The sequence below is a fragment of the Pleurodeles waltl genome, chromosome 8 (assembly GCF_031143425.1).
Source record: "Pleurodeles waltl isolate 20211129_DDA chromosome 8, aPleWal1.hap1.20221129, whole genome shotgun sequence".
Lineage (NCBI taxonomy): Eukaryota > Metazoa > Chordata > Amphibia > Caudata > Salamandridae > Pleurodeles > Pleurodeles waltl.
This window is the reverse complement of record NC_090447.1, coordinates 212,312,104-212,324,066: the sequence shown is the minus strand read 5'-3', so window position 1 is coordinate 212,324,066 and position 11,963 is coordinate 212,312,104. Positions and strand designations below refer to the sequence as shown.

At 44.7% G+C, this 11,963-nt stretch overlaps 1 protein-coding gene across 4 annotated transcripts in view; it reads right to left on the bottom strand.

Moving 5' to 3' along the window:
- Positions 1-693: 693 nt before the first annotated feature.
- Positions 694-11,963, bottom strand: part of APP (amyloid beta precursor protein) — a 403,467-nt gene continuing 392,197 nt past the window's right edge. For all 4 annotated transcript variants that reach the window (XM_069204083.1, XM_069204081.1, XM_069204085.1 and 1 more), the window contains one exon: positions 694-1,692. In XM_069204083.1, the coding sequence (XP_069060184.1) occupies positions 1,591-1,692 (102 nt within the window). In that variant the 3' untranslated portion in view covers positions 694-1,590. The remainder of the gene's footprint in view (positions 1,693-11,963) is intronic.

Below are 11,963 nucleotides of genomic sequence, written 5' to 3'. Positions count from 1 at the left end.
GACTAAGCTAACCTTGTATCCGTTCCTAATCAGTCCAACCACTCAGGGGATGACTTGGACCTATCGAGGTCTCCATAATGCCATCTCCTTGGAAGCTGTTTTCACATGTTGCATATTCAAGGCATGAAAGTGAGGGCAGTGTAACTTTGTTGAAAAAACATTTTAGAAGAAAGCAATGACCTTGTATGGGGGAAGCTATGGTAAATCTTCTAAAATGAGCTATAAGCTCCACGTGTATGATCCATATCGGTACGTTGTCCCGAATGTTACTGCTTCTGCATCTCTACGTAATGGTTCATATGTATAATCCAGTGGCGCAACAAAACTTGACTGGTCCCCTACAACGTAGCTGGAGGGCTCTCCCCCCCCCCCCCCCCCCCAACCTTGGGACCCAGTCAGAAGCCTGCCACTCGTGCACGATATACTGTGCTGAGGAGGCCCCCCGGAGCTTATCATCCCCCCCCCCCGCCAAAACACCGCGGGGCTGCTGGGGCCTTTGTTACACCACTGGTATAGCCTGCCTTTTGTAAACTATCTTGAACCATGCCTCAGAGCGCACACCGTCTATTCAACATTCAGGTGATTCTGTTAGGCTTGCTATATATAGTGACACTACATGCATACTGACTTACATCAGTCACTACATATTCTCTGATAGTCATATAATCCAAATAAACAACCCAAAATCATGGCCCAGTTTTTTTTAATTTATTTATGTAACACAGTGTAGAAAGCTATCAGTTCATAAGCAATGATTCTGTACAATCATCCTGCAGAAACATTATTTTTTTCAATTTAAAGTATCCCTGTTAATTTTCAACCAGCAGAGCACCTTTTCCTCCATGGAATTGCTCAGAATGAACAGGGACATGTGGTAAAGATCAACCGCACGCGGAAAATAAAATAATTGTATCTTAAATCTTTCCGATGTCTAAAGTGTGCACATAAAACAGGCACAAAAAAACAAATGTGTATTCCCATGATTTTCTACATCACTGACACAGCAGAAGCAACAATCTGTACAATAATGCCACTGCAGAGAAAAATAATCTCAATAACTCGTATGGAATACTCTTTAAAAAATCGAGTCTTACTTTAAAATGCATAGTGATGTGAAAATAAATGAGGCAAAGAGAAGCATCTAGAACCCCACATACACAGAAGGCATCCCCAATCAATTTTGATAACGCATATTTGCATTAGGACTCCATTTGTCACATACCACAAGAATAATATACAACTGCCTAAGGAGCTACATGATAAATAATTAGAGGAGAATCTATGCATGCACTACTGTAGCTGTATACAGCTAAACTCTTACAGTACACAAAAACATTCATTAATTATGTCATGAAAAGACTGAACTGTAGAGAGAGAAAGAATACATTACTGATTTTATTAATTTATGTTCAGGCATCTACTTGTGTTACAGCACAGCTGTCAAAAGGCGGTAATGAGTAAATAATAAAACAGAGTGTTTTTGTTTCTCTCCCCGTTATTTCTTCTTATATATATATATTTAACCGAACACCGATGGGCAGTAACGCAATCATTTGCTGTCCAGCTGCGGAGGGGGAGGGGTTGCGAGCGCTAGTTCTGCATTTGCTCAAAGAACTTGTACGTCGGATTCTCGTAGCCATTTTGCTGCATCTTCGAAAGGTGGCGCTCTTCGGGAGTCACCGCGGCATCAACCTATGGGGCACAAGGTAACAAAAACATTAAAGGTTGTACAGCAGGAAGAACAACTGTGTCAATTTCTAACCTTGCACAAAGACAGAGCCTATAAAATACAAACATGCTTCAGGTCTAGAATTGCTGGCTTGTCGGGGTGTATGATTATCAAGAACCTACCTTGGAGGCGGTACTGAATGTACTAATAAACCACTGGGTAGGCTTGTTTTATTATTGCACCAAAAGTATATAACCATGTATAACATTTTGACATGGCACTTAGAAGCTAAAAAAAGCTATACCACCCTAAGACGACGCCTCATCAAGTTATCTAGAACTGGACGTGGTCCCAAGAGCTATGTATGCATGTTGTGCCAGATGATGATTTTTTTGGAGCCACCTGCTGAGCCATGAGAGCAGGGCTTTAAGTGGGTTGGGTCCCTCTGGGTCTCAGATCCGGTAATAATTAAAAACTGACATCGAAATGGGTCCCTTTCGGGCCCTGTATTAATATCCTTATCTTTACAAGCAAAAACACTTCTGAATAATAAATAACACGTGCTGTACGTAATTATCATTCCCTAAGTGTTAGCTTTTTCCAGGATGTTGTGTTTACCTATTTTTTTCGTGCAGTGTATTGCTCGTTTAATGCATACTTTGAAAATGAGCCACATACAAGTGTTTAGAAAGGCCGCGATTGAGTTGTGTTTAAATGTAGTGCGATTCCATCCAAATGTGTGGGCAGGGTGGCGCTGGCACACTATGAGGCATTTTAGTTTAGATGTTAAACACATGCCCTACATTATACAGGCCACGCCCCTTTAAGTGGGATAAAAAATGTCGAGGGGCCCCTAAAAGGCCTGCATGAGAGTACTAGACTTTCTCCCGAGTTGTCTCGTAACAGGCTATATTTCCATAAATAAAACCTATTTAAAATAATTTTCTTTCGAATCATGCTAACGCCAGGGATGCACACAACTAAGAAAAGCACAGAATGTACAATAACAAACGTGAAAGATCACAATGCGGCAGATACAGGGCAATTTCACCTTAATTTACTACAAAGACAGAAGGCATACTTGAGTGTATTCTAATAGTAGTGGGACTGCAATTAACCCAATTATTTCGAGATGTATTGCACTTGGCCTTGAAAAACCAAGCGAAAGAGTTTTAATACATGTATATCCCAGTATGTACCTTCTTGAGTTTTGCTTCTCCACCCAGTAATAAGAGAATGACGCGTCTCCGACGTACTTTGAAGAGGTTTCGATGTGCTCCTGTTGCTAAGGAGTTGAATCCTTAACAGGATGTATGTACCAAATTATGTTAATACAATACCTGTGACTGGTCCTAGCTTTAGTAGCCTGTGTGGTGCACAATCAAGGGAACTCCATTTGTTTGAAAACGGAGACTTTGCAGGAGAGGTTGTATACACTAAATTCTTTGCTTGGTTTAACTAAGTGTTCCAAATAGAAACCGAAATGATCAGTGTCTCAATAAATGTCCCTGCGCTGGGCCAGGTTTTCACCAGCCTAAAAAGCCATGTGGGTGGATAGAAGCAGAGCAGACAGCTGGTGATATCATTAGTTTGTGTTGATCCTACCCTGCTTTCACTTCATGACAACTGCCGCACCAACTAACTGCGGTGCAATAGGCCCACTACATAGATACACTGTGGAGCAGTGCGTCCTTGGCATCCCGAGCCCATCGGAGACTGCAGAAGGCCAATACAAGCCAATGAGAAGCAACAATCCTGGCACGTGCTAGCGGGGGTGATGATGGTTATGCTGGAGACAACAAGGCTATAATGCAGGTCAGCAGAAGCGACTGCGGGGTGGGGTATTCTTGAATGTTTCAGTGCTGGCATCGGATTTGTGCCACTGCATAGTCCTTGGGCCTCCAGACACTTGGACCAACCTAGATTTATGAGAGGACTTGCGATTCTGGGTGAGTCTAAGTTGAAGAAAGGCATCATGCAACTGTGCTTTAACCGGTCTTATTTCTAGGGGTTGTTTTTCGCATTTTTTAACGCGTTTGTGTAGGAGGCTGGACTGGCTTGTAGTGAGTACCAAGGGGTACTTGCACCTTGCACCAGGCCCAGTTATCCCTTATTAGTGTATAGGGTGTCTAGCAGCTTAGGCTGATAGATAATGGTAGCTTAGCAGAGCAGCTTAGGCTGAACTAGGAGACGTGTGAAGCTACTACAGTACCACTTAGTGTCATATGCACAATATCATAAGAAAACACAATACACAGTTATACTAAAAATAAAGGTACTTTATTTTTATGACAATATGCCAAAGTATCTTAGAGTGTACCCTCAGTGAGAGGATAGGAAATATACACAAGATATATATACACAATAGCAAAAATATGCAGTATAGTCTTAGAAAACAGTGCAAACAATGTATAGTTACAATAGGATGCAATGGGGAAACATAGGGATAGGGGCAACACAAACCATATACTCCAAAAGTGGAATGCGAACCACGAATGGACCCCAAACCTATGTGACCTTGTAGAGGGTCGCTGGGACTATTAGCAAATAGTGAGAGTTAGAAAAATAACCCTCCCCAAGACCCTGAAAAGTGAGTGCAAAGTGCACTAAAGTTCCCCTAAGGACAAAATAGTCGTGTTAGAGGGAGAATGCAAGGAAAACACAAATCAGCAATGCAACAACGATGGATTCCTGACTGAGGGTACCTGTGGAACAAGGGGACCAAGTCCAAAAGTCACAAGCAGCTCGGAGATGGGCAGATGCCCAAGAAATGCCAGCGGTTGGTGCAAAGAAGCTCTTACTAGGCTGAAGAACTGTGAATACTGCAGGAACGACAAGGGCTAGAGACTTCCCCTTTGGAGGATGGATCCCCCACGCCTTGGAGAGTCGTGCAGAAGTGTTTTCCCGCCGGATGGACGCCAACAAGCCTTGCTACACGCAAATCGTGCGTTTGGCGTTTTTGGACGCTGCTGGGGCCCAGGAGGGACCAGGAGGTCGCAAATTGGACCTGCAGAGAGAGGGGACGTCGAGCAAGACAAAGAGCCCTCACTGAAGCAGGTAGCACCCGGAGAAGTGCCAGAAACAGGCACTACGAGGATGCGTGAAACGGTGCTCGCCGAAGTTGCACAAAGGAGTCCCACGTCGCCGGAGACCAACTTAGAAAGTCGTGCAATGCAGGTTAGAGTGCCGTGGACCCAGGCTTGGCTGTGCACGAAGGATTTCCGCCGGAAGTGCACAGGGGCCGGAGTAGCTTGCAAAGTCGCGGTTCCCAGCAATGCAGCCCAGCGAGGTGAGGCAAGGACTTACCTCCACCAAACTTGGGCTGAAGAGTCACTGGACTGTAGGGGTCACTTGGACGGTGTCGCTGGATTCGAGGGACCTCGTTCGTCGTGCTGAGAGGAGACCCAAGGGACCGGTAATGCAGCTTTTTGGTGCCTGCGGTTGCAGGGGGAAGATTCCGTCGACCCACGGGAGATTTCTTCGGAGCTTCTGGTGCAGAGAGGAGGCAGACTACCCCCACAGCATGCACAAGCAGGAAAACAGTCGAGAAGGCGGCAGGATCAGCGTTACAGAGTTGCAGTAGTCGTCTTTGCTACTATGTTGCAGGTTTGCAGGCTTCCAGCGCGGTCAGCGGTCGATTCCTTATCAGAAGGTGAAGAGGGAGATGCAGAGGAACTCGGCTGAGCTCATGCATTCGTTATCTAAAATTTCCCCAGAGACAGAGACCCTAAATAGCCAGAAAAGAGGGTTTGGCTACCTAGGAGAGAGGAAAGGCTACTAACACCTGAAGGAGCCTATCAGCAGGAGTCTCTGACGTCACCTGGTGGCACTGGCCACTCAGAGCAGTCCAGTGTGCCAGCAGCACCTCTGTTTCCAAGATGGCAGAGGTCTGGAGCACACTGGAGGAGCTCTGGACACCTCCCAGGGGAGGTGCAGGTCAGGGGAGTGGTCACTCCCCTTTCCTTTGTCCAGTTTCGCGCCAGAGCAGGGGCTAAGGGGTCCCTGAACCGGTGTAGACTGGCTTATGCAGAATTGGGCACATCTGTGCCCAACAAAGCATTTCCAGAGGCTGGGGGAGGCCACTCCTCCCCTGCCTTCACACCATTTTCCAAAGGGAGAGGGTGTCACACCCTCTCTCAGAGGAAGTTCTTTGTTCTGCCATCCTGGGCCAGGCCTGGCTGGACCCCAGGAGGGCAGCTGCCTGTCTGAGGGGTTGGCAGCAGCAGCAGCAGCTGCAGTGAAACCCCAGGAAGGGCAGTCTGGCAGTACCAGGGTCTGTGCTACAGACCACTGGGATCATGGAATTGTACCAACAATGCCAGGATGGCATAGAGGGGGCAATTCCATGATCATAGACATGTTACATGGCCATATTCGGAGTTACCATGGTGAAGCTACATATAGGTAGTGACCTATATGTAGTGCACGCGTGTAATGGTGTCCCCGCACTCACAAAGTTCAGTGAATTGGCTCTGAACAATGTGGGGGCACCTTGGCTAGTGCCAGGGTGCCCTCACACTAAGTAACTTTGCACCTAACCTTTACCAGGTAAAGGTTAGACATATAGGTGACTTATAAGTTACTTAAGTGCAGTGTAAAATGGCTGTGAAATAACGTGGACGTTATTTCACTCAGGCTGCAGTGGCAGGCCTGTGTAAGAATTGTCAGAGCTCCCTATGGGTGGCAAAAGAAATGCTGCAGCCCATAGGGATCTCCTGGAACCCCAATACCCTGGGTACCTCAGTACCATATACTAGGGAATTATAAGGGTGTTCCAGTAAGCCAATGTAAATTGGTAAAAATGGTCACTAGCCTGTCAGTGACAATTTGAAAGTAATGAGAGAGCATAACCACTGAGGTTCTGGTTAGCAGAGCCTCAGTGAGACAGTTAGGCACCACACAGGGAACATATACATGCACACCTATGAGCACTGGGGCCCTGTGTGACAGGGTCCCAGTGACACATACATATAGGCCACAAACCTATGAGCACTGGGGTCCTGACCAGCAGGATCCCAGTGACACATAACAAACATACTGAAAACATAGTGTTTTCACTATGAGCACTGAGGCCTGGCTATCAGGATCCCAGTGAGACAGTGAAAACAGTGACAAACACCCTGACATACACTCACAAACAGGCCAAAAGTGGGGGTAACAAGGCTAGAAAGAGGCTACCTTCTCACAGTTTGTTACAAGTCCAAGAGCACATTCAAACTATGTATGCACAGCCAAAGGTGACTGATTTGAATTCTGCATTTATAGAGTGCAACATACAACCCTCTGTGGCTGCTTAGTTCCACAAACCTAAACGAAACAACGATGAAACCAGAAATGCAGAGAAAGGGAAGATTCAGAGTGACTCAGTTATCCAAACAGGGAAGTCTTAAGTGTTTTCCTAAGGGATGTGAGATTGCAGATGATTCTTAAGATAAAGGGCACTCATACTAGAGTTCAAAGGCCTGATAATGAAAAGTACCCCTCCTTCTTGAGGAGCTTTTCTGTACTGGGAATTGTCATTTAAAAGAAGTTTTCCAGAAATAGATTTTGTGAGTGAGGCACAGGGGCATGAATCTGATCCTCCGGTCTACAGACAGCCACCTTCTGTCTGGTGAACTATGTTCACGATTTCTCAGGTTGTAGACCAGTAAACGTGCAAAATTCTGTGTATGTTGCAGCCTAGGAAATTATGCTATCTGTAGACCAATATATAGTTTGGCTGGGTGTTAGACCTGACATCCTTGGTGTAGTCTCCCCTGTCTTTTTTGCCTCTGCTTTCCATGGTTTGACTGTTGAAATCTGTTTTTGTTGTTTTTGGTACTTCAGGCACTTTACCAAAGCTGACCAGTGCTAAAGTGCAAGTGATCCTGTGTAAATTGAATGTGTAATTGGCTTTTCCATGATTGGTATATTTTAATTACTGGTAAGTCCCTAGTAAAGTGCACTATATGTGCCCAGAGCCTGTAAATCAAATGCTGCAAGTGGGCCTGAAGCACTGATTGTGTCACCCACATGAGTAGCCCTGGAAACATGGCTTAGACCTGCCACTGCAGTGTCTGTGTGTGCAGTTTTATCCTGCCAATTCGACCTGGCAAGTGTACCCACTTGCCAGGCCCAAACCTTCCCTTTTTATACATGCAAGGCACCCCTTAGGTAGGCCCTAGGTACCCCCATGGGCAGGGTGCACTGTATGTTAAAGGTGGGACATGCACTGTGTTTTACATGTCCAAACAGTGAAATACTGCCAAATTCGTTTTTCACTGTTGCAAAGCCTATCTCTCTCATAGGTTAACATGGGGGCTGCCTTTAAATATCCTTAAAGTGTAGTTTCCCTTTGAGAGCAGATGGAGATCTGAAGTTTGGGGTCTTTGAACTCACAATTAGAAAATACATCTTTTAGTGAAGGTGGTTTTTAGATAGTTTGAAAATGCCACTTTTAGAAAGTGGGCATTTTCTTGCTTAAACCATTCTGTGACTCTGCATGCTTGTGTAGTCCCTGTCTGGGTCGGACTGACAATTGGGCAGTTTGTGAATCCCCTCTAGACAGTGTCACAAAGGAAGCTGGGGTGTAGGCTGCATATCCTGATGAGCCATCTGAGTTAGAGTGGAGGGAGGAGTGGTCACTTACATCTGAATGGGAAGTGCCTGCCCTCACACAATGTAGTCTCAATCCTCCTGGCTTGTGTCTCGGGCTAGGCCTGGGCAAGGCAGGATCTTGTGAACCGACTTTCCTTTGACGTTTGCCTACTTCAAAGGCAGAAAGGAGTATAAGTGGTGGACCCAAAACCCCAGATATTTAGATCACTTCTGGAACTAAGAGGAACCTTTGCCAAGGAGAAGTGCTGGAGGAGGAGAACTGCCCCCTTGCCTGTGACTGTGCTTTGCTGTGCTGGCCTGCAGTTGCTGCTTCTGCTGGAAAGAGGAACGACTGGACTTTGTGGTATATTCCTACTTGTGAAGAATCTCCAAGTGCTTGGACTGAGATTGCCTCCTGTTTTGAAGTTTCGGGGCCATCAAAGACTTCATCTGCCAGCACCTGGACTTTCTGCTGAGACTCCTGCTCTGCCAAGTGGTGCCCCTATGCAGTCCCTGAGCCCTTGAAAGGTGAAGCTGGTAGAAAAAGGATATAAGATTGATGTATTGCGGCAGGAGAAACAACGCCACACCCGATCGTGGCTGCTGATAACGACACAAACGCCACCCAGCGCAGTTTTCCAACACCGTGAGACCGTATTTCACACGCATCGTCACTAGGCATCAAAGTCATGGTGAACCTGTGCGGATCCGAGGTGCCCTGTCCTGAAATCGACGCATCGCTCTCTTGCGAAGGAGAAAAACGACTCATCACCTACCCAAACTGAGAAGAAACAACGCAAAGCCTCACTTGCGAATAAGGAATCAACGACTTACGACACGCTGGCCGTTTCGGCTTTATTTTTGACCCAAACCACAGACTTTGTGTAAAATCAACATTTCCATTGTTTTCTATGGAGTAAGACTCTTTTCACTTTGAAAATTCATATCCTGACTTGTGTATGTTGGAGTGTTCTCATTTTGGTCTTGTTTGATTTAAATAAATAGTATCTATTTTTCTAAACCAGTGTGGTGTCTGTTTTGTAGTGTTTTCAATGCATTACTGTGTGTGTTGGTACAAATACTTTACACATTGCCTTTGAGATAAGCCTGACTGACTGTGCCAAGCTTCCAAGGAGGTGCAAACGGGTTGTCTTAGGAGTGTAACTTCCTTACCCTGACTGGAGTGAGGGTCCCTGCTTGGGCAGAATGCAAACTGACTGCCAACCAGAGACCCCATTTCTAACACTGGGGAGAAAAGAAAATGGTTTTCTCAATGCTTTTATAACATTGTAACAATTATTGATGAATGAAGTAATATGGCGCTCAAAGGTTAGATTCTCAGCAGTCATGGCTCCTAGATATTTAACATTACTAGCAGGTGATGGTGGCTTACCCACAGACAGCCCAGAGACTTGCTGTGACTGAGTATCTCTGCCCAGTAGTAAGATGTCAGTTTTAATTGCCCCATCTGTAGCCAAGCTTGGTGATTGATGGTCCATTAGTATGACAATCTAATTGTTTTCAATGTTGAAAACCCCACAACAACTAAATTGGTGGAGAATTCACAGTGGAGGTTGCACATAGAAGTTAAATGTTATGTTGGGGAAGCGAGAACCCTTGAGGTACTCCTCAACTAATCAGAGCCCTGTGGGAATGAAATGTAGCAAGTATTAGTTAAGAGTTCCTGTCAGCAAGGACCTAAACCACTTCAAAACCACACCCTAGAGCCTGCATTGGCTAGCCTTTTCAGGAGCACCTGGTGATCTACTATGTCAAATATAGTGGAGAGGTCCAGGAGACAGACTGAGTGCATTAACTTCTTAAAGGATAGTTCTAATTTCATCGGTCATGGTGACTTATGCTTCAGTGACTCTGCTTGGCCGTAATAACATGTACCAGTCACCAGTTACAGTGAAGCCAACAGACAGAGAGAACTTTAATACAAAGAAAAAGATTTCAGATAACCAATTAGAAGCAACATTTTAAAAGAAAATCTCAAAAATGTACACATAGTATATGTCTTTGCATTAGTGCAGATTTATGACACATGAATTCACAATAATTTACAGAAGTAGGCCAGGAAATCATACTCCCTAGAAAATATCTGTGAACTGTATTTTACCATAAGCAATTATGGCTGTGTAGCTTTGCGCATGTGAAAATCTGTTGAGCATTTACAAGTTCACTTTCACTCCAACCACTTTATCCCAACCCTAGAAGAAATTTTACTTCTGCCCTTACGAGGAGTAAATTTCTTCTAGTGGCTCCCACAACTGATTACCAGCTAGCTTCTCCACAATCTTACCAATCATACACAAAATGGAGTAAAAGGTGGATAATTTTTCTCTAGGCCAACCACGTTTTTTTTTTTATTTTATTACAGAAGAACTACACTACTACTTACTACCAAGTCTTCAACACAGTGCCTGATAGCAAGGAGAGGTTAAACAGTTCAGTGACCTTACTTGATAAGCGGGAAAAAGCATAGCACTGCCGGAGGGCAGGAGAACCAGTATTAATAGAAGAACTGGATATACCTCCTCTGCCTTTACTGGCTGGAATTTAGACCACCCTTACTCTTGGAAGATGGGTAGAGGATTTCCATTGTTGACTATATATTGTTTGTAATTTTCCTGTACAAGGCATACGTTTGTGACAGAAGAAAGCTGCTAAACGTAGGTAGCTACAGCATATTGGCATGGCACTCAAGAGACTAGGAAAGATGATAATGTCCTGATCATTAAGAATAATTAAAAGGAAGAGACTTTCAAAATGTAATTACTTTGGAACTGAGATTTGGCTGTCACAACAGACTGCCTGTAGGTTTTTAACTGAAGCTTGTATTGTGCAGAGTCAGCACATGCTCAGAAAAGTTGCCACTACAATCAAAATGTATACACATAGCTCAACTAACTCCAATACACTGGTTAACTCAGTGTTCCATCTTCCATACTGTATTGCCCCAGGTGAGATGCAGTACTTAGGTCTCTGAGAAGGAGTGAGAGAAGTAGATGCCTTCTGAGCCTAGATACGCGAGTCGGGTCGTCAGATTTGTATAGAGAGGTTGTTGGGAAAGCAATAGAAGTCCACACAGTTTTCACATTTTTCTGCCCTTCCACTAGCATCAACCAATCAGGGTTTGAACTACTCCTTCATTGCAAGGTTTTCAAGCCCAAACAAGGGGTTCCCAAGATACCACACTGTTCTGTCCTGTGCACTGTGAAACAAGTTAAAGGGCAAACATCCCTAAACTGCTCAAACAAAATAGCTCTGTTAAACAGAGGATCACCGGGCAAAATAGAGCCTTTCCTGCTCCAGTGAGCCTCCGGACAGCAAGGCTCAAACCCAGGACATTTTTGGTTACTCAGGAGACAACAGTTGATGGCAGGGACTACAAAACGTCTCAGAACACTTACATACTTTAACAGCTGACTAAAATAAATGAGTTAAAATGACTTAAGAACCTCTCACCTGTACACTTTTAGTCCCTCCTTCAATTAACCAATTTTAAGACTTCTAACGACTTCCGCTTATAAATATTGTGGTATTGTATGTAGGTTGCTCTGCTCCGTGATTTCCTGCCCTCGTCTTTGATGCCTTTGCACCTGCCCAACCTGATAGTCAGATCCCATTTCTGAGCCACTGATAAACTGTTGCAGGGATTTCAAATAGACATTATATTGACCCTATGCCCCATTCTTCCTGTCCTACTTAAGAG